The 23,793-nt window shown below is 38.0% G+C and overlaps 2 protein-coding genes across 3 annotated transcripts; both read right to left on the bottom strand.

The window, feature by feature from the left end:
• Nucleotides 1-6,197: 6,197 nt before the first annotated feature.
• LOC133450532 (lysozyme g-like) lies at nucleotides 6,198-9,939 on the bottom strand. Of its 2 annotated transcripts, XM_061729232.1 has the most exons (7): nucleotides 9,822-9,933; nucleotides 9,625-9,739; nucleotides 8,033-8,105; nucleotides 7,549-7,584; nucleotides 7,224-7,417; nucleotides 6,510-6,660; nucleotides 6,198-6,430 (listed from the first exon to the last, which is right to left on the bottom strand). In XM_061729232.1, the coding sequence occupies exons 3-7, from the start codon at nucleotides 8,034-8,036 to the stop codon at nucleotides 6,276-6,278; spliced, it is 540 nt and encodes a 179-aa protein (XP_061585216.1). In that variant the 5' UTR covers nucleotides 8,037-8,105; nucleotides 9,625-9,739; nucleotides 9,822-9,933; the 3' UTR covers nucleotides 6,198-6,275. The 2 variants fall into 2 exon arrangements, with proteins under 2 accessions (XP_061585216.1, XP_061585207.1); XM_061729223.1 differs by lacking the exon at nucleotides 9,625-9,739 and having other exon boundaries at nucleotides 9,822-9,939.
• A 3,658-nt stretch (nucleotides 9,940-13,597) lies between these two features.
• LOC133450523 (lysozyme g-like) lies at nucleotides 13,598-16,532 on the bottom strand. Its single transcript, XM_061729210.1, has 5 exons — nucleotides 16,402-16,532; nucleotides 15,160-15,237; nucleotides 14,858-15,054; nucleotides 14,160-14,298; nucleotides 13,598-14,080 (listed from the first exon to the last, which is right to left on the bottom strand). Exons 1-5 carry the CDS (start codon nucleotides 16,403-16,405, stop codon nucleotides 13,947-13,949), a joined length of 552 nt encoding a protein of 183 aa, XP_061585194.1. The 5' UTR covers nucleotides 16,406-16,532; the 3' UTR covers nucleotides 13,598-13,946.
• Between the last annotated feature and the right edge of the window lie 7,261 nt (nucleotides 16,533-23,793).

Below are 23,793 nucleotides of genomic sequence, written 5' to 3'. Positions count from 1 at the left end.
TGCATATTTCCATGATCGGAATAAATAAAAATGAAATGAAATGCAATGAAATCTTTCCTTTCATTGTGATTCAGTGCAATATTTCTGGAGTGAGATGCAGAGCTGCTACAGTCCAAGGACATTGAGCTACATTTAACAGTGAAGACAGATATATTTGGTGTTTTTGCTGAAGAAAAGAATTTGGACTTTGTCCTTAATAATTTGGTGTTATTGGGAAAATTCTTCATTCACAATTGTAGATATTTTAAGACCAAACCGTGTTTGACCCATTGGAGAAATGAGCTAAAGCTCTTGAGTAAGTCCTTGAGTCTTGTTAAAGAAAAGAAAGCCCCTCGATACATATAGATAGATATACTTTATTATTAATAGACTCAGGGTCCATTAAAAAAAGACAAACACAATTACAAATATAAAAAATACAGTCTAATATAAATATAGTATAATATACTATATATATTATATTTATGATAGAGCTTACATCTTGTATTAAACAGGTTATTTTTGAAAAAATTATATATATTTATACAAATTAGTGTATAGTATAAAAAATAAATACAGACATATAATTTATGTTTATTTGTGGAAAGGGGGTGGGATTAAATAAGTTTATACTTCCTCCCACTCCTTTTCGATGTAACTTGAAATATGTGTTTTGTGTGATTTGTGATTTGTAGCTGTCAATGACATGGAGCCAAGGTGAGCGCTGATATTTTCCCTTTCATTTTTAGGGCCAAAAATTATCACCTCTGTCTTTTCTGCATTTAGCTGGAGAAAATTCTGGCACATCCACTCATTGATTTGATGAATACAGTTACTCAATGAGATCAGGGGGCTGTAGTCATGTGGTGACACTGAAATATAGAGCTGTGTGTCATCGGCATAAGTATGGTAGGAAATGTTGTGATGTTGCATAATCTGAGCTAGGGGTAGCATAAAGATGTTGAATAGAAGCGGTCCGAGAATGGACCCTTGAGGAACCCCACATGACATGTGATCTTGGTTCTCTCAGACTCATGGTTCCCAATTGACACAAAAAAGGCCCTATATTCCAGGTAAGATTTGAACCATTGAAGCACAGTGCCGGTAAGTCCCACCCACTTTTCCAATCTGCTGAGTAGTATGTTATAATCAACGGTGTCAAATGCACAAGTCCTCCTTTACTGGGAATTTACTCACAAACACACGTTTACTCCTCATAATTCACCCTTGAGGAGTAACAGATGTTTTCTTAACAAGTGAAAGTCATTTTTGGGAGCTTGGATGGAAAAGGGAATCTCAGCTGTGGCTCAGCTTACCTTAACGTGGTAACTTTCTTAATAATGAGGAGTTTAGTGGCAAATATAATCCTCATTTCTCAACTCCAGAGTTCAGTAAAGTGATTAAAGCCATTCCAACTCCACTTAAAGCAATAACACAGCAACTGGTGGTGCAGTCCAAGTTTGTTGTAGAGAGGAGATCGCTTTGTTTTGAAGGAGTCTAAATAATAAACAGTTTTCTAATAAGTTTATTAGCAATGTGTTAACAGCTAATTACTATCCTGGTCACGTAGAGATAGGAGGAGGCAATTAAAATAAGAAGGGGATATCTTGCATTGCCAATCGCACATACAGCCAAAAAAGTAAAATATCAAAGTATATTCATCCATCGAACCACTTCTTACATATACGATTTCATTGGGATCTTAAGTCATGTGGATTTAGCAAAAGGAAAAGTACTTAATCTTTTTGGTGAGTAATCTGATTATTATTGGAAAACATTTTGTCCACAGATGGACTCAGTGGATGAAAGAACAAATAAAACAAATCCCTCTTCTGCATTACAAAAAAAGGCCAGAGACTCTAACTAATTGATTTATATTCCATTGTAGATGGAGACCCTGTTTCTTTGTTTGTTTGTTTTCTGTCATTCACTTTATGTCACTAAGGTGGTTCAACACACTCAATATTAATGTAGAAAATGTGGCTTAAGTGACTGTTTGTTGAAATAAACAGGGGAGTAAATAGGGTGAACTCACTTTACGGCCTCTAGCGGCCACTGAACGGACAAGATGTAGAAATTGTAGAGTCCTATAAGTATCTGGGAACTATAATAGACAATAAGCTGACATTTGCGAGTAACACCAACTTAATTTACAAGAAAAGTCAGCAGCGTCTGTACTGTCTTAGAAAACTGTCCAAATTCCATGTTGATTCATCCTTGATGTCCATGTTTTATCGCTCTTTCATTGAGTCTGTATTAACTTTTTATTTCATTTGCTGGTTTTCATCACTTAGGGTAAAGCAGAAAACTGTTCTTACCAAGGTGGTTAATGTCTGTAGTAAAATAACTGGCTCTGCTCAGGTGACTCTACAGGACCTAGATAACAAACAGCTGTATAGGAAAGATAAAAACTATCCTATCGGACTGTTCCGTCCTCTACACCAAGGGCCTGATTTACTAAAGGTTTGCGTGTGTAAAAACCTGTGCAAACTTGACAGCACCTGCAAACCAAAGTGCAAGCTGATCTACTAACAGCGTGCAAAGAGGGCTCTCAAATGCGCAAAATAGCACACGCAATTCATTTAGTACTTTTGCCCTGATGAATAATCAATATGGGGCGTACCCGCCGGAAATCGCTAAATACTGGGAGGGGAAGATGCAAATTGGTCCATTTACCACGCGCAATGAGATTTATCAAGCCTGAAAGTAATTGCGGGGATTGTGATTGCGTCTGTATTTAATACGTTCGAAAGGAAGGTGCTAATCTGCCCAGCATCTCCACATGCAAAAGGAGAAATATTTTATTTGAATGTTAAATCGAGTATTATTCAGCAAAAGGTTGCCACCGGAGGCACATTCATTTTTTTATTTGTGATAATAAATAAATCACGTGTTTTCATGGAGAAAAAAGTGTTTCTTATTGTGCGCCTATACTTGTTATGCAGTTGTCATACCCCGGTGTTGTGCCGTATTCAGCACCCCTGCCGTGAAAAGCACCCCCTCGTCTGACAAAAATGATATTCTCATTCCGTGTCACGTTCTGTTTAGCGTCCAGTTTTGTGTTAATGATTCATGTTTAAATGCGCTCATGGATTCCACAATAGTCATACTTTCCCACAATCACAGTCACAGATAACAAAAATCGGGTAAATGGTTATTGATGTCATTAATTAATAGCCTGCTTACTGTGTTGTCTTCCATAATATTTGTCAATATATATAATATAAACTCCTAAGTATGTGTTTGTGTGAGTGTGTATATATAAATATATTGAAGTGTCAGTGTGTTGTTTTTTTTTTGGTCTACTTATCATTGAATATACGAGGGGGTGCTTTTCACGGCAGGGGTGCTGAATACGGCACAACAATTTGCCTCTTCCACTAATATCTCTAACTCCAACTCGTCAAATTTCATTTTGCGCTTGCGACTATCCTGCTTTCCATCCAGACTCTCCATGGAGCAAAGTTTGCGCCGCAAACCATAAGACACGCAACAGCTCATTTAAATACTGCTGTTTGCACCTGTTATCAATTGCTCACGCAATCTTAGTTGATCACCCGCAAAACACACAACAACAGCACGCGCAACCTTTTGCAGTGCACATGCAATTTAGTACTCTTTATTTAGGATCTTAGTAAATCGGGCCCCAAGAGTTTCAGTTTCTCCCATCGGGTACATTGCTCAGACTTCCACTTCTCAAAACTCACTCACTCATCTTCTTCCGCTTATCCGTTCCCGGGTCGCGGGGGCAGCAGCCTCAGCAAGGATGCCCAGACTTCCTTCACCCCAGACACTTCCTCCAGCTCTTTCGGCGGGAGTCCGAGGCGTTCCCAGGCCAGCCGAGAGAGATAGTCTCTCCAGCGTGTCCTGGGTCTTCCCCGGGGTCTCCTCCCGGTGGGACATGCCTGGAACTCCTCCCTAGGGAGGAGGGACATGCCTGGAACACCTCCCTAGAGAGGCGTCCAGGAGGCATCCGGTACAGATGCCCAAGCCACCTCAGCTGACTCCTCTCAATGTGAAGGAGCAGCGGCTCGACTCCGAGCTCCTCCCGGATGACCGAGCTCCTCACCCTATCTGTAAGGGAGCGTCCAGCCACCCTGCTGAGGAAACTCATCTCTAAGGGAGCGTCCAGCCACCCTGCGGAGGAAACTCATCTCGGCCGCTTGTATCCGCGATCTTGTCCTTTCGGTCACTACCCAAAGTTCATGACCATAGGTGAGGGTAGGTGCGTAGATTGACCGGTAAATCGAGAGCTTCGCCTTTCGACTCAGCTCCTTGTTCACCATGACGGTCCGGTACATCGACCGCATTACTGCGGACGCTGCACCGATCCGTCTGTCAATCTCACGCTCCATCGTTCCCTCACTCGTGAACAAGACCCCGAGATACTTGAACTCCTCCACCTGAGGCAGGACTTCTCCACCCACCCGGAGAAGGCATGCCACCCTTTCCCGATGGAGAACCATGGCCTCGGTTTTGGAGGTGCTGATTCTCATCCCTGCCGCGTCGCACTCGGCCGCAAACCGCCCCAGCACATGCTGAAGGTCCCGGTCCGATGAAGCCAACAGGACAACATCATCTGCAAAAGGCAGAGATGAAATCCTGAGGTTCCAAAACCGGAACCCCTCCGGTCCCTGGCTGCGCCTAGAAATCCTGTCCATAAAAATTATGAAGAGGGCCGGTGACAACTTCTCAAAACTAATAGATATAAACATTCTTTTGTACCTTCTGCCATCTCCCTTCTCAATTCAATGAGGAAAAGGTAGCTGTTGTGGGGCTTGGATTGGATTTTTAGATTTAAACTCGTTGTCCTTTTTTTACTATGTGTATATGTGCCCCATTGGGGACAAATAAAGTTATTGATTGATTGACTGAAGGAACTGCAACGGATGTTAGTTCTGCATGAGACTCAAAGCGGTAGATGGTTTATGTTTGGCAGGACTCACCCTCCACCCTTTGCTGCTAGTATTTTCCAAATCCAGGAATTCCCTAATAAATAATGGCACATTCTAGTTTACGTTCATTAAGGGATTATTTTGTATTTAGCAGATGTGAAGTATCATCCACTCCTAACTTCTTAAAAGCTAAGTTTACCTACAACTCAACTGGTTATATTGTTATTAAGCTTAACACATGAAGGATGTGTGATCATGTAAACAAGGAGCGTGTCAGGTTCACGCTGTCGTCCCTACCAAGTCACTCCTGAATCAAACCAAGAATAAAACTTTATTTCAGGTTTGGAAATTTTATTAATTGTCATTTGTACATTGGAAAACAGCTAAATGTGACTTAAATGGTACAAAAACTTATCTCAACTTCTCTGTCTAAAAGTTGATGTAAATCCTTGATGTGGATGTATTTCTTTCTTATTTTGAAAATCAATGATTCTGATTTTTGTTTTTCTGCAAATTAATCAGAAATAATTCTGCTTTTATTTGCTTATGCAGTTTGACCAGAGCTACTAAAACATTCATTTTTTTCATCACTGAGTAAGACAGGAATGTTTCTCAGACGTTTTAACCTCGAAACGAAGCTGCTTCATATTTAAAATATCCTAAATCTCTACACGTGTGTTTAAGTGCAGTTTAAAGAGCAAATATTCAGTTCTTTGTGCATCTCTGATGACTTTTCTTACTAACCCAACCAAACAATGTATCTGTTTTAGTTTAATTCACTCTATTAATTAATCAGTTATGACTTTAACTTTTCACATAGAGTCCAATAAAAGTAAAAAAGGAGCAGAGTTGTACTTTTCATGTGGGATTCTTCTCAGACTCCACAGCTGCTCAGATGTGGAAACTAAACTTCAGTAAAACCATGTGACTTATAAGAAAAAGACCTGACTGCCTGTAACAAGCACAGGGAGGCTCAGAGTTCAAACATTGCAGTTAAATAAGTAAATCACGTGGTCTCTAACACTGACGACCACACCCAGTGCAGCTGGTTAATAACAGGGGGCAGGAGGAGAGTTTTATCAGTTACACACTTTACTCAGCAAAATCTGTGACCATGTAAAACTCCAACACGGGTGGTCATTTAGAGTATATACTGTATGCATAGTATCTACACACTTGATACGTTCTGGACTATAGTACTTGATTGTATTTCAATTAGTCGACCGGTTTGATTGTAAATAAGACTTGAGATTAAAAATGCACACATAAATATTTTGTGGAAAAAATTATAAACATCAAAAAAAGCAATAAATAGAAGCACAATTTCTAAGCTTGCTTGGAATGTAATTTATTCATCACCAACTTTACGGTACACAAATGGTTTCTTTTTCATTCCCATCTTTACTTTTTTATCCCTTTATATACATTTCTTTTGTACCACTGAGCCCTGGCAACAACATCTTTGGAGTAGTTTCCATGTGTTGATGGGGCATCCACGTCATCTTTGATCTCTGATGTGACCTTATCAGGCCCCTTGTTGTAGGCCACTAACCCTCCTGCCAAGACAAGATTAAAGATGCAGCTGAGGAAACCGATCTTGTCTCCGTGCAAGTTCACCTATTCACCGAAACAAACCTCTCAGCTGCAGCTCCCTGTCCCAAGTGGGGAATTTCTGCTGGATGGATTTCATGGAATCAACAAGGATTCCTGTGGCTTGGTTGAGATGCTCCTCACTGTTCCAGTCCCCCCGTCTGGTGTGGTTACCTCCTTGTGGATGCACGTCAACCTACAGAGACGGAGCAAACATCAGGTGAATACTGATGTCGGTGTACTGCTGTGGGAGGATCTACAAATAGGACAAGAGTGGCGTTGCACCATTCTGGGAAAAATAAAGATCAAGATGTTTTTGCTTAGAATTAAGATTGTGATTCTCCAGCACCCAAATATCGCAAATAAAAAACTATAATGAAAACGGCTCAGATTGAAAATATCTAAACAATCATTTGAACGCTGCCCACGGTAGCACTGGCTGCTCACTGAGACCTAAAAAGATACGTGCTTACACTTTAGATTCTCCAATATGACCTGAAGAAGTGGCTAAATTTGTCACTAGAGAGGTTTGAAAATTCACTAAATATATAGCGTGAAAGTTGCTAAATTGGCAACAGTCCTGCAGCGCCGAAGGGCTTGCTACGGTAATGAATCACGTGACATAAAGGCGCCTTTTCATAGGTTGAAGAAGAAGACGATGAAAATGAGACAGTTGCACGTAGGTCTGAATCCAGACTAGGGTTTTTAACTAATTGTTTGTGCATGCCCAGATATGAGATAAACAATGTATGTCAAAACCTGCATCAGCCCCCAGGCTTTTCCATGGTCCCCCCAGCCATTCTGCAGAGTTACTCCGGCACTGGACTCTCTGGAGATGATGCCAGCGATAAGAGCTGGATCGACTCCATTACTGTTTCCCACGCGTTGGATCATTGGTTTGTATTGCTCCATACTACCAGAATCATACTGGGCCATTTGGTGTGACGCACCTCCTGAGGGAAAAGAATAAATCAGAGTGACAGTGTGTTTATACCGAAACACTGGAGATGAAAATATCTTTCTGCAGGTCTCGAGCACCGCTGGACTCAGCTGTTTACCTGAATCCCCGACGTTTCCGACTTACCTTCATAGCGTCTAACCCACCCGATGTCTCTGTAACCTGCAAAAGTTAAAGTGATTACACACAAACATCAGCACAGTGATTTATTATATGCCTCCGGATTTTTCCATTAGACTGTAAAAGGAGAAGTGGACATTGGACGAACAGCTAACAGTCCATCACTACAGATCCTCTTAAAGGGATTTTTACCACCCCTACCCCCCCACTCGTGATCACAATCAATTTTTACAAAACAGAGTGCTCCCAAAGACATTCTTATGAAATGTAACAATGGAAACCAACATCGTTTTATGAGCCAGGCTGTGAATATGATTATTTCTGCTGTAAAGTTGGACATTTTACATATATCCTCACATCCCATTCCATCACGTTGTTGTCAGCGTTACACAACTGTAAAAACTATACAACTTCAGTGTCGTTTGGTTTGTTTTCTTTTCTCCGGCAGTTAAGACGTTTTTTCACAGAGAAGTTTAGCATCCGTACTTACTCATTGTTCTGGTTTCCTCTGGTGATGCTTCTTGTCAGCTGAAGTGGAGAAGCTCTCTGCTTCCTGCTCTGTCCTGCGAAGAGCGTGGAGAAAAAAAAAACAGTTGATTTACAGGAAACCCATGAATCTTAAACTAAAGCTGCTTGAATGGCTGTTGCAGAAGCTTAATTCTGCAGTATTTTCGAGCACCTTAAACCAGGTCCAATAAGAAAAAAAGTCAGTACGCCACTCCAGCAGACCGTTCACACAGCAGTAGCAGCCAATTATCCCAGAATGCATTTCACCAACCGTTTACACAGCAGTAGCAGCCAAGTATCCCAGAATGCATTTCGCACCAAAACGACAGCGAAAGCCGAAAGCTAAAAGCAAGCTAAAAGCTGTTTTAATTTCCGCTGTAGCGCTGTTAATATGCTACTTTATTAAGTTTTACTATTTTTTCAGGCGTAAAAATAACCGTTAAGATCCCCAACCTGGGCTCAGTTTATCCAAATAACGCCTGTTAAGAAATTTGATCCAATGTTTTCCGGGATGAGAAGAGCCGCCGGCCCCGGGGAGCAGCAGCTCTGTGGAGAATTACCGCTGGCTGAAATAAATCATTTAGGAAGATAAATGTTGGTTTAAAAGATGAAATCTAACAGTTGTAGCTGTCACATTAGTTTGTCTGAATATAAAGTGAAGCTTCATGTTTTTAGTAGATGGATAGATAGATAGAACTTTATTCATCTAACTATCTATCTAGTAAAAAAACATGAAACTCTACTTTATATTCAGACAAAACTACAAACTACAAACAAAACAAAGCTGCAACTGTTAGATAATAGATAGATTATATATATATATATATATATATATATATATATATATATATATATATATATATATATATTTATATATATATATATACTTTTATTTTCCTCCATATGAGGTTAAGGAAAATGTAACTGACCAATGCACTTCTTGTATAATGTTTGTGATGCATATGGTTCATTGTTTTACTTTGAGCTGCTTAAAAAATGAAGGAATCTTAAGTTCGTCTTTACAAGTGTAAAGTTGGGACTACATTGTGTTTGTATTCATGAAGGAATATTACATTCAGGTCAAAAGCTTTTTTTGTGGAAAATTGGATAAACATTGGCATAAAGCAGCATATTTGCCCTTTCTCATGTTGTTAACAGTATTAAAAACATAAAATATATATATATAAAAATATGTATATAATATATATAATATATATAAAAAATATGTATATATATATATATATATATATATATATATAAAAAAAAATATATATATATACATATATATATATATATATATATATATATATATATATATATATATATATATATATATATATGTATGTATATATGTATGTATATATATATATAAAAATATGTATATATATATATATGTATATATATATATATATATATATATATATACATATATATATATATATATATATATATATATATATATATATATATATATATATATATATATATATATGTATATATATATATATAAATAAAGGATTATATATAACGTATATGTATATAATAAGAATAACGGTTAGTGATATTTGTGATTACCATAAACAGGTTTAGACTCCTTGGCGGTAGAACTGGTGGTGGAACCAAAAAGAGGTGACAATAGACTTGAAAAAAATGTTCTTGTCCTAGAGACTCCTCAGAAACTCTCCTCAGACTGGTAAAGTGAAAGAAGAAAAAACATGGAAGAGGTAGAGACAATTTGGTTTAGAGAAAGTATAAAAAGTATAAGCACTTACTAGTTTTTCCTCTTTTCTCTGGCGTTTCCTCAGATCTTCCCGTGAAGTTGAAGCAGAGACGCTCTTGACAGCCTCGTCCTGATACTGCAAACCCACCCCCGTTGTTTTTAACTTTCATTGTGGAAACGCCCGTTTCCTGTCCTGTTGCTACTAGATAAGCTCATTTGTGTGAATGGCGAGCCAGAAAGGACAAAAGTTGCCTTCAAAAAAAAGACTGTATTTAGAGTGTCATGAACAGTGTAAATAAAATAAAAAATGTTTCCTGCAAGCAGTCAAATATATGATGTTCTCTGCGGTCATTGAACACTGCTTTGCAAATGGATTGATGTCTTTTGGGGTTTGATTTCATGAACTATTAGAGCAGAGGGCTGTTTCACACAAGCAGCATAGCCGTTTAGGTCGGGATGAAGTTTATGGTTTTTACAAATGAGAAGGAAATGACAATTGTTGATCAAATAGACAATACACGGCATACAATCTAACAACATAGAAATTCAAGGTAAACACAATGAAATAAACCAAGATGGTGTAAGAATGACCGAAATGACCAAAACGGTCAATTAGGAGCAAAATACAAATATTTTGATCAATTCTCGCTAAATATATGTATATATATATATATATATATATATATATATATATATATATATATATATATATATATATATATATATACATATATATATATATATATATATGTATATGTATATGTATATATATATACATATATATATATATATATATATATGTATATGTATATGTATATGTATATATGTAGATGATAGATTAGATTATTGATACTGGAGCCCCATAAGCAGCGCTGCTGCACTGTCTGTACATCAGAGCAGTCACAATTTTAATGAATGTATTAAAATTAACATATCAGTCAATTGAATTTCATTTTATTTTATTATTAACAAAGTTCTTCTCCTCTCTGTCGAGTCGCTCCCTCTCCCTATTTATTTCAGCTCCCGGACAAATTCTCTGTCAAAACACAGCAATGAAAAGTAGTTATTTCATGAAAATACAACGAACTCCCAATATATAACGTTGTCAAAACACTTAAATCACTTTTATTTACCTAGCAAGCATGCTAAGATAACTAACAAAAACCTAACATACTATTAAAAACCTAACTTCAATCCTTTTTGGGCAGCATTTGGCCGCCCATTGAAGAGGCTTCCTCGGATCGCCACATAATCAGCGCCTCGTTGTCTGCTCTGTCTCTAATAACAACAAATAGATTTCAAGTTATATGTTGTTTTCTTCTTGACAGCTCGCTATCGGTAACGTTACTTTAGCCGACTTAACGTTACATTATCGCTTTGTATTCCTCCTTCTCCCTCTCCACGGAGCAACTAGTCCTTTCTGCCATCACACAATTGTGCTGTCTTATCGCCACTGTTTTGTATTGCACTTGTGTTTTCTCAATAAAGCTTGTAAAAAAAAAATGCGCTGTCTGGTCAAGGGCGCATTGCATTCTGGGATATAATAGGCGAGGTAGACTGGTCTGATGCATGCTGCGGATTTTTTCCAAATCAGTAAAACATCTGGGTATTTTTCGCATACTGCAGATTTTGCTTTTGTTCACATACTTCATACTACATATTGGCAAAATCAGTACATACTAGCAGTACAGTATGCAAGTTCGGAAACGGCCTGAGTCTTTCGTGATTCAAAAAGACGAGATTTCGTCTCATCCAGTGAAAAGCAAACTCTGAGGTTTTATGACCAAGATAAGAGTGTGTGTGTGTGTGTGTCTGTGTGTGTGTGTGTGTGTGTGTGTGTGTGTGGGGGGGGGGGGGGGGGTTAGAAGGAGAGGATGAGAGGAGAAAAGTAAAACCAAAGACACGAGAATAACTTCTCACTACCGGAAAACCAAGTTCTTCTGATGTTTCCTACACAGAGACGCACCAATGTGAAACTAACTCCACATCTTTTCTCTGGTCATTAGACTGGGAAATGAGGAAGAGCTTTGTTTTCTGTTGTGGAAGAGCATGTCATCTAGATCCAGCAACATGGATGCAACAATAGACAAATGATAAAATGAACAAACACACTTAAACTAATAAACACAGTTGTGACGGGATCAGCGGCTCACAACGCAAAACTAGGATAGTTAAATTTGTTAACTATGTTTGTCTGCCCAGAGACAAAACAGACTCTTACGTGCATCTTTGTAGTTGAAGAAAAAGGTGGTTTGATCTGGCCGGTCAGCGTTCCTTGGTGAACAGATGGGTTATTACGCTACGCACAGGGCCGCCGCAAGGGGTGTGCGAACCGTGCGGCCGCACGGGGCCCCGCGCCCCAAGGGCCTCACGCTATGGGCGTTTTTTTTTCCGTTTTTTTTCCTTCTTTCCCTTTATAAATAGAAATTTCGGAGGATGTGAAAAGAGAGGCTCCAAAGAGTGACAAGACAAAAAGCAGCAGGGCAGATAGGGAGGGAGCGGGAGCAGAAAAGCGTCCGCCTTCACCGAGAGCCGGAAGATGAAGCTTATTTTATGTTGTCTGACATTGCAACCCGTATCCAACCAAGTACCGACTTTAATGTGTCTGAACGGTCCGACCATCAATCAAGCGGAGCGGCTTCTTCGCTACCAAAGTCACTAAAACATGTTGACAGATTCTTAAGTGCAGTGTACCACAAAAAACTGGTTCGAGGTCTGTAAACACAACGACATTAATAGAAATGGCGCACCTGATTACAAGGCGTACTGCCGATTTTTGAGAAAAATTAAGGATTTTTAAGGGCCTTTTTGTGCAGAAAATACGGCACTTTTATTGACCATAAAGACCCTTTCACAAACCGCCACAAGGACCCAGATTTAATGAAGTAACCAGCTTTGACAACTCAGGAAAACCCAGGACTCTCATATGGAGCCCTGAGGGATCCCATGGGCGCAGTCGGTCAGCCAATCATTGGGTCCCGGTGGTGTCTTGTTCTGCCCAGGTTCACATTAGCGTGCTCAGGAAGAGTCAGCTTAAAAAGACATCAAAGGGCATTTTTCTCATTCGTTTCTTTTTTTCTTTTTTTTTGAAATGTTTGTAATGTCCTTTTTATTCCCGTTTATGAACCTTATTTCTCATTTTCAAGCCATCCATCTTCATTAAAAGTTACAGTTGCTCAACATTTATTAGCTCCAGTGATTACAGATAGGCTTCACTTGCTCTGAAGTGAAAAATTAACTAAGCTGCGCTATGTAGGCCGATGGAAAGAACCTGAACACACTCTATTAGTTATTATTCAGTTATGACTTTAACTTTTCACATAGAGTCCAATAAAAGTAAAAAAGGAGCAGAGTTGTACTTTTCATGTGGGATTCTTCTCAGACTCCACAGCTGCTCAGATATGGAAACTAAACTTCAGTAAAACCATGTGACTTACAAGAAAAAGACCTGACTGCCTGTAAAAGCACAGGGAGGCTCTGAGTTCAAACATTGCAGTTAAATAAGTAAATCACGTGGTCTCTAACACTGACGACCACACCCAGTGCAGCTGGTTAATAACAGCGGTGACACTAGGAGAGTTTTATCAGTTACACACTTTACTCAGAAAAATCTGTGACCATGTAAAACTCCAACACGGGTGGTCATTTAGAGGATATACTGTATGGATAGTACCTACACACTTGATACGTTCTGGACTATAGTACTTGATTGTATTTCAATTAGTCGACCGGTTTGATTGTAAATAAGACTTGAGATTAAAAATGAACACATAAATATTTTGTGGAATAAATTATAAACATCAAAAAAAGCAATAAATAGAAGCACAATTTCTAAGCATGCTTGGAATGTAATTTATTTATCACCAAACGGTACACAAATGGTTTCTTTTTCATTCCCATCTTTACATTTTTATCACTTCCACGTAGGGATGGGAAGGAATGTTGCGTTTTCCAGCAGTGTCAGCAACGTTAGCATTTCGTTGGCTAATAATACTGCAGGTAACTAATTAACTAGTGAACACTCCCCATCATATTAGCGCCATTTGCCTCATTGTTGTCCTTTTTTTCCAAATGGGAAGCGATAAGGGAATTGTTAAAGAACCGAATTGGTAAGCAGAATCGAAAATGGAATTGGAATCGTAAAAATCGTGTCAATTCCCATCCCTACTTCCAGGTGTTAATATCCATTTCTTTTGTACCACTGAGCCCTGGCAGCAACATCGTTGGAGTAGTCTCGACCTGTTGTTTGGGCATCCACATCTTGGTAGGAGTGGACGCTTCCATCCCCCATGTTGTAGGCCGCTATCCCTCCTGCCAAGACAAGATTAAAGATGCAGCTAAGGAAACCGATCTTGTCTCCGTGCAAGTTCACCAATTCACTGAAACAAACCTTTCAGCTGCTGCTCCCTGGTCCAAGAGGGGAATTTGTTCTGGATGCGTTTGATGAAATAAACAAGGATATCTGTGCCTTGGGAGAGATGCTCCTCACTGTTCCAGTCCCCCTGTATGGCGTGGTGCCTCTTGTCAACCTGCAGAGACGGAGCAAACAGACGGTGAATACGGATGTCGGTGTACTGCTGTGGGAGGATCTACAAATATCGCAAAGAAAAACCTGTAATGGAAATGGCTCCGATTGAAAGTATCTAAACAATCATTTGAACGCTGCCTTCATGCTCTGTTGACTATTTTATCAACAGCGGTAGCAGCAATCGCTCTAATTTGTCAAAAGTTAAAGATGTTGTTGTTTTGGAGCGGCCCACGGTAGCACCGGCTGCTCACTGAGAAACAAATTAAAAGATATGTGCTTTAGACTCTCCAAATGACCTGAAGAAGTGACTAAATTTGTCAGTAGAGAGGTTTGAAAATTCACTAAATATATAGCGTGAGAGTTGCTAAATTGGCAACACTCCTGCAGTGCCGAAGGGCTTGCTACGCTGATGAATCATGTGACATAAAGGCGCCTTTTCATAGGTTGAAGGAGAAGACGATGAAAATGAGACAGTTGCACGTAGGTCTGAATCCAGACTAGGCTTTTTAACTAATTGTTTGTGCATGCCCAGATACGAGATAGACAATGTATGTCGAAACCTGCATCAGCCCCCAGGCATTTCCATGGTCCCCCCAGCCGTTCTGCAGAGCATTTCCGGCCCTGGACTCTCTGGAGATGATGCCAGCGATAAGGGCTGGATCGATTCCAAATCTGCTTCCCACGCGTTGGATCATTGTTTTGTATGTCGCCATTCTACCAACGTCAATCTGGGCCATTTGGTGTGATGCAGCCACTCCTGAGGTAAAAGAATAAATCAGAGCGACAGTGTGTTTATATCAAAACACTGGAGATGAAAATATCTTTCTGCAGGTCTCGAGCACCGCTGGACTCAGCTGTTTACCTGTAACACTGAGTCTGTCCTGCTGAGACGTTTCCCATGAAGCTCCAGAGGTTTCAACCCTCCCGATGTCTCCGTAACCTGCAAAAGTTCAGGTGATTACACACAAACATCAGCACAGTGATTTATTATATGCCTCCGGATTTTTCCATTAGACTGTAAAAGGAGAAGTGGACATTGGACGAACAGCTAACAGTCCATCACTACAGATCCTCTTAAAGGGATTTTTACCACCCCTACCCCCCCACTCGTGATCACATTCAATTTTTACAAATCAGAGTGCTCCGAAAGACATTCTTATGAAATTTAACAATGGAAACCAACATCGTTTTATGAGCCAGGCTGTGAATATGATTATTTCTGCTGTAAAGTTGGACATTTTTCATATATCCCCACATTCCATCCCACCACAACGACAAGACAGGAGACAATGGCAGCAGAAAAACTAAATTCGGTTGTTTCATTCATTTCACGAGGCGTTCGCTGGAGGAAAAGAAGCTGATTAAGGAGCTTGGACCGGACCAACCAGACCTAAAAATTAGAAGAGAACTCTAAAAGTAGAGTTTATAGTTGTGTTGTAATCCCCACTCGCCAGTGCGCCCCCCCTAAAATGTTTTATCACCAGCCGCCACTGAGCAAGAGGCAGCTGAGCGGGATCCTGATGAAAAGCTGAGACTTTTTCTGGACCGATGCAGACACAAGGACATAAAACTAAACGTGGAAAAGTTTAAACTGAAAAAAAAGGAGGTTTTCTGAAATGTTGATGTACGTTCATACTCAAATGGTTAAGTACAATTTTCAAGAAATATTTACGTAGCCAATGTTTGTGAAATACTGTATGGTGAGCTGTATAAAGTCAGACTAGCTTAAAAAGGAATTATAATACCTTTTGTTTACAGTAGAATACAAAGATGAACATTTTTTGGTTATTATAGCTGCTTTGTTTATTATTTCAGAGAGATTATTTCAATTAGAATTTTGTTTATCGTAACCGATATGAAAAGAGAAAACTCTCAGAAAAGAGAAAGGATGTAACAATAAGAGCTATTGTTTACATATATGTTCACTAGGAACTATTGTTTTACGTTGCAGGAGAGTTGCTACACGGACAGTTTTGAGTGATGCACCCCGAACAGGTTGGTCTGTAATGTGCTGAAGATATAATAAACTATAACCCACTTGGGTTGAAATAAGAAATTCTGTAGTCATTGATTAATGAAAGAGACAAAATTTAACAGCACTTACTCATTGTTCTGGTTTCCTCTGGTGATGCTCCGTCAGCTGAAGTGGAAAAGCTCTCTGCAGTTTCCTGCTCTGTCCTGCAAACGCACTGGATCAGGATTTATACCCGTTTTAGTTTCAGTTTTCACTTTCGCTTTGACTCTTTTTTTTTGTGGCATCACATCCATAGACATCATATAGAACATGTTCTAATCTTTATGATGTCTATGGCCACATCCACATGAATAAACAAAGTCCAACACAAGTCACGTTGAGAAAAAAAAGAAACCGTGAATCCTTAAACTACAGCAGCTTGAACGGCTGTTGCAGAAAATTAATTCTGCAGTATTTATATATATTACAGGACTGTCTCAGAAAATTTGAATATTGTGATAAAGTCCTTTATTTTCTGTAATGCAAAAATGTCATACATTCTGGATTCATTACAAATCAACTGAAATATTGCAAGCCTTTTATTATTTTAATATTGCTGATCATGGCTTACAGTTTAAGAAAACTCAAATATCCTATCTCAAAAAATTTGAATATTCTGGGAATCTTTATCTTAAACTGTAAGCCATGATCAGCAATATTAAAATAATAAAAGGCTTGCATTATTTCAGTTGATTTGTAATGAATCCAGAATTTAAGACATGTTTGTGTTTTTAATTGCATTACAGAAAATAAAGAACTTTATCACAATATTCTGATTTTCTGAGATTATATTTATATTTTCGAGCACCTTAAACCAGGTCCAATAAAAAAAAACACACAATACTCCCCAAATTTAGATTAAAGTATCTCTTAGAAATTAAAGAATCTTTAAAACATTAATTTAATTCGTTAAAAGAGCCATTTTCACAGTTTCTTAGAAGAACTGAAGTAGGGAGTGGGCTTTCCCTCCTTTTTCAACAATTGACTGCTAAAACTTGAAATAAAACATTATATATCTTTATTTAAACTCGAAAATCATTGAGACGAGCCCTCATTTACAATGACGTTGAGCAATACAAAAGTAAAAACAAAAGACAGAGACAAAAATAGAACAACAAAAGAGCAGTCAATTAAACAAATATGAAGTTACAATTAATAATGTAAAAATAAAATCAATTAAAACGGATACAAGCAGTGCTTAAAAGATTTAAGATCAGGGATTTAAAATGACCAAAAGACGCTAGTGAATTAATTTTTAGTGTTTTGTAATGAGTTCCAGGTGGAAGGTGCAGAAAAGCTAAAAGCAGATCTACCAAGCTCAGTAAAGACTCGGGGACTTGTAATATAAGCCAGTCATTGGATCGAGTGTCGTGTAAACTAGCAAGCCAAGCAAGGAGGGAGGAAACATATGTCGGCAGCAAGCCAATAATAGCTTTATAGATAAATAAATAAAAGTGAAAATCTGGACTCTCAGAGAGGGAGGACCATCCAACCTTACTGTACAGAAAGTGCAGAGTGATAAACAGAATCAAGGGGCTTTAGCGTTGTAGCCGAGCCATGTCTGTACAGTATGTCACCATAATCTAAAACTGATAAAAAAAAGTTGCCTCAATAAGGGTTTTTCTGCAATGCAAGGGGAAACAGGATTTATTCCTGTAGAAAAAGCCAATCTTTTGCCTCAGTTTACTTGCCAGATTTGAAATATGATATTTAAAAGATACATTTTCATCAATATAAATACCAAGGTATTTATAAACAATAACTCTTTCAATAAAACTGCAATTTTTAGTAGAAATGGTGCAACTACTCAAATCTTTATTTTTGGATCTGGAGAAAAACATACATTTAGATTTATCTGCATTTAAAACCAATTTAAGATTATTGAGTGCAACTTCAAGATCAGAAAAAGAGTGCTGGAGAGAGGTTATAGCAGATTCTGGGGTAACATATCTGAGATAGTAAAGAATATATCAAACAGGGATTTCTGAAACTCCAGCAGCAGGACCATCCTGCAGTTTTCAGTATTTCCCTTTAAGCTTTTCCTCTGTTGTGCCACAAAGGGAGTGATGGTTCAGCTATTAGAGACTTATTAATAATTGTCTTATGATAGTTATTAATAATTATTAAAGAAGATGACTTATCAGAATGAATTATAAAAATGAATCAATCAAAATGGGGAACCGCCTGACTTTATCAGGAAAAGGTTGGGCCTCACAGTTAGGCTTCAGAATTGAAATGAAGTGTTCCCATGTTCAACACAGGGCTGTGGCCCAACACCTCTGATTGTCTATGGACTTTAGTCCATCTGACTAAGGGAGGAGCTCACTTCAGAAAAAGAAAAGAAGAAGAAACAGCTTATTCACAAGAAATTGCAGCCAGAGAAGAAACGCAAGGCTCGAACCACAGCTGCTTTAACTGCTGCTGGAGAATTGTGGGGGGTGAAGTCAGATTATTTCTACTCCTGGTTACAAAATCCTTCAAATTTCAGGTCTGCTCAGGTTCAGACTGCAGTATGACCTTAGGGAAAGATGGAAGAAGCAAGCTGTTCATAGCTCCCATCTCTCTTAGTTAGTTAGTTGGTTAATATTTATTTCGGTCAATCACAAACATAAAAATCAACAAAGAAGATAACACAGGTTTTTCCCTGGTCAACATTGTGATTATTTTGACCGAAAAGGTCTGGGCTTGAAGCATAAAGCTTATCTTGCCCACCTTTTAACAGAATAGAATATACAAAAAGAACAAATGAAGTATCATAAGTCTACACAAAATAGTAATAATAATAATAATAATAATAATAATAATAATAATAATAATAATAATTAATAATAATAACAATAATGATGATGATAATAATAATAATAGTAATAGTAATAGTAATAATAATAATAATAATAATAATAATAGCAATAATATGATAATAATAATAATAATGATAGCTCTGAAAACAGAAAGTGAAAAGATGCTAAAGAAACCGACAAAACCAATTTAAGTTGTCATTTTATCTCATGCATGTGTACATTCTTCTTTGTTTGCTTATTCTGCTTCTATATATGTGTCCATTACCTTTGCTTTGAATAATATCTTGTATGCTTTTATTGAGTTTGCTAGTTTAAGGTCGTTGTGTAATGAGTTCCACAGTTTTACTCCTAAAACAGATAAACATCTGCCCTTTGTATTCCTTCTTATTGCTGTTGTGTCAAACACTGCTGTTCCCCTGAGGTCGTGTTTGCCCTCTCTTGGCTTGAACAGTTCCTGCAGCCCGGAAGTAAATTGTTGTAAGCCTTGTATATTATCACAGTGGTGTTCAGATTAACTATGTCTTGCAATTTAAGTGTATTGTTATGAATGAAAAGTGCGTTTGTTGATGCAAGATAATCAGCCAAGTTTACAATTCTAATTGCTTTTTTTTGTAAAATATAAATGGGTTGAATTATTGATTTGTACGTATTCCCCCACACTTCCACACAATAAGTCAGGTATGGGAGTAGGAGGGATCTGTAAAGTGTTTATAATGATCTTTTATTTATAATACCTTTCATTTAATATAATATAGCTATTGTTTTAGATAATTTTCTTTTTAAGGTATTAATATATGGCTTCCATATGAGTTTTTCATCAATAGTTATTCCTAAAAATGTAGTAGTGTTTGTTTGCTCTAGTTTTATGTTATTAATAATTAGGTTTATTGGAACATTTATCATTTTGTTGCCAAAAACAATGAATTTGGTTTTACTGATATTTAATGATAACTTATTTATTTTAAACTATTTATTCATTATGTTGAGGTCCTTCTGTACTGCATGCAGGAGCTGCTCCAGTTCTGTACCAGATAAGTACAGGCTTGTGTCGTCTGCAAATAAGACACACTGCATGTTTTGTAGGGCTTTACATATATCGTTTATATATAGGATAAATAATTTTGGCCCTAGTACAGAGCCTTGAGGAACTCCAAAAGTTATTTCTAAGGGTTCCGACTCGACTCCGTTTAGGCTTAGATGTATGTATATCTTTTTTAAAACCAAGAAAAATTAAAGCTGCAAGCAGCGATGAACGGGTCCTCACGCGTGCGATTTTCAAGAATAAAGGTCAAGGACTTTCTTTAAGTTGCGACATGATACAGGTGTGTCCCGATTTTCGTTCATGTACGTCAAACCGTATTATGGGGCTTGAGGCACAAAGTTTTTTCTGTCTGAACCAATCAGATGAAGGGTTCTCGCGCTTTTTGGTATCTATCGTCGCCACGGTAACGCTTTTGAAAGAGAAAAGTAATGCGTGGTGTCGGAGGATGGAGACGCACATTTTGATGTATAACACACTTGGGTGCACGTTACGGTTCGGGCTGAATTAACTGCCGAAGGAATGGCATACATTTTGCCAAAATGACACAATTCATTCAAAATGGCCGACTTCCTGTTGGGTTTTGGCCATGGCGCCAAGAGACTTTTCTTTAAGTTGCGACATGATACATGTGTGTACCGATTTTTGTTCATGTACGTCAAACCGTATCGTGGGGCTTGAGGCACAAAGTTTTCCAGGGGGCGCTGTTGAGCCATTAGACCACGCCTTTTAATGCAAACCATTAAATATCACATTTTTCGCCAGGCCTGGCTTGCGTGAAAAATTTGGTGACTTTTGGGGCACGTTTAGGGGGGCAAAAAGGCCCTCCTTTCGTCAGAAGAAGAAAGAAGAATTCCTACAGATACAATAGGGCCTTCGCACCAGGGACGTAGCCAGAAATTTTGAATAGGGCGGGCCTGAAGAAAAGTGGGCGGGCCAACTTTTGCCAGAGGAAAAATCAATATAATATCCACTAATGCCTAGCAGAAACAACCTTAAAGGGGACATATTATGGCATTTAATGTATATTTTAAACAGGCCTTGAATGTCTTAAAAACAATCTAAAGCTTGTTTTTTCTACCTAAATCAGAAATTCAGCCTCTGGGCGATGTCTATAGTTTTACAGATAATAAAGCCTTTTTCTGTGCTTCATTTTCAGGGCGGTGGGGGCTATGATAATGAACTCTGCGCTGATTGGCTGCTTGAATGACGTGTAGGAGGGGAGGAGACAAAGCGTTGCTCCGGGGAGAATAGCAGCTGCTGCGTAGCAAAGCGTGTCCACGGTTCTGCGTTAAATCGACACATACCTTACGCCGTAGGCTCTGCGTTGGTGTAACGCGGAACCATAAATCAGCCTTTAGTCACCTCGTCTTCACACTAATTCACACAGGAAGATTGAATTTAATTCTAAACAGGTACACCACAGTTATTTACTCCGATTCCTCATCATTTCACTTCTTATGTTACAAGACAAATGAATCATGTAACTGTAAAGAAATCACAACACTGAATTTTCACAAATGGCAACTTTATTTTATATATATATATATATATATATATATATATATATATATATATATATATATATATATAAATATAAGGAGAAGGTTCAATTTTGATGTAGATCCTTGTATATTTTGTAAAACAGAACACGAAACAATTGAACACTTATTCTTTTCTTGTTCGATCACAAAGCTTTTTTGGCAAGATGTTTATCGGTGGTTAAAGATTGGGATCAACGACTGTATGTTCAGCAAGCTTCAGGTCATGATTTATATGATGGTCTGCCAAAGAAGGTATCCAAGATGGTGAACATAATTCTAATTTTGGGTAAATATCATATACATAAAAATAAATGGAAAAACAGCAAACCCTCCATAGTATGTTTTAAAAACGAAATAAAAAGTTATATAACATCTATTAAGGTACTTTCAAAAGAAAATCAGTCTATAAATGATTTATGTGAAACCATGTTAGAGTCTCTTGCTCTTTAAGATACAATCTTGCTACGCTTATACACTTTTGTTGAAATGTCAACCCCTGTGATTATTTTATTTTGTGATTATTTAAATCTATTTTATTTATTTTCTTTTTATTTAAATTTAGAAGTTTATCTTGGAAAAAATGTATAGTTACATATTCGCTTGTGTGTTGTGAACTTATGTTTCAGTTGCAAACTAATGTTTCCTCAAAGGAATTTTGTAATTTTGAAATGTTGAATAAAGTTTGTTTTAAAAAAAAGACCAACTTCCGGTATGCATTGGTTTTGCCAGGTACTCTTGAATATTTCTGGAGTGAGATGCAGAGCGGCTACAGTCCAAGGGCATTGAGATACATTTAACCGTGAAGACAGTTATATTTGGTGTTTTTGCTGAAGACAAGATTTTGGACTTCGTCCTTTAATAATTTTGTGTTATTGCGAAAATTCTTCATTCACAAATGTAGATATTTTAAGACCAAACCGTGTTTGACCCATTGGAGAAGTCCTTGAGTCTTGTTAAAGAAAAGAAAGCCCTTAAACTGTTTTCTTTACTTGAAATATATGATTTAATATGAGATGGCCCTTGTGAGTTATTTATTTATTTATTTTTTCTATTTTATTTTTATTTTATGTTGTACAATAATTAGATTCTGAGTGTATATTTTGTAATACTGATGTTGCTCAACCCAAGGCAAAAGTTTGTAATTCTGATATGACGTTTATGTGCCTTGTTTGTTTGTATCTATGTTTCAATAAAAATAAACAACATTTGTATGACAATAACAATTAAAGCTGAAAGCAGCGATGAACGGGCCTTCACACGTGCAATTTTCCCCAATAAAGGTCAAGGACTCAAAACCATGTCCGATGACACCACCCACGAGTCTTCATGTCAAACCATTCAAAAGTTATGGCAGAAAGTAGGAACTATCAAATATGGACCAATCAGATGAAGTGAGGCGCGCTTTTTGGCGTCTATCGTCGCCATGGTAACGCTTTTGACTGAGAAAAGTAAGGCGCACCGTCGCAGGATTGAGACGCACATTTTGATGTATAACACACCTGGGTGCACGTTACGTTCGGGCGAAGAAGCGGCTGAAGAAATGGCATAAATTGCACCAAAATTACACGATTAATTGAAAATGGGCGACTTCCTGTTCGGTTTCGGCCATGGCGCCAAGAGACTTTTCTATAAGTTGCGACATGATACAGGTTTGTACCGATTTCCGTGCATGTACGTCAAACCGTATGGTGGGGCTTGAGGCACGAAGTATTCCAGGGGGCGCTGTTGAGCCATTAGGCCACGCCCATTAATTAAATGAATTAATTAATTGAATGCAAACCATTAAATATCAAATTTTTCGCCAGGTCTGGCTTGCTGCAAAATTAGTTGGGGCACATTTAGGGGGGCAAAAAGGCCCTCATTTCGTCAGAAGAAGGAGGAAAAATTAGGGCTATTATTAGTTAATAACAATATTTATCAAAATTTAAGAATGATATAGATGTTAATTGTTCTTTTTGCCAAAGGCATCCTGAAACATATTCTCACTTAAGGTACTTTCACACCTGTCCCGTTTGGAGCAGTTGTTCCGGAACAGGGAACGTTTCCCCCTAAATATCGGTTCGTTTGGTATATGTGAACATAGCAATCGCGCTCTGAA

Source organism: Cololabis saira, chromosome 1 (genome assembly GCF_033807715.1).
Source record: "Cololabis saira isolate AMF1-May2022 chromosome 1, fColSai1.1, whole genome shotgun sequence".
Classification (NCBI taxonomy): Eukaryota; Metazoa; Chordata; class Actinopteri; order Beloniformes; family Belonidae; genus Cololabis; species Cololabis saira.
Note: the sequence above shows the minus strand (reverse complement) of the source record. Positions and strands in the feature narration are given on the sequence as shown.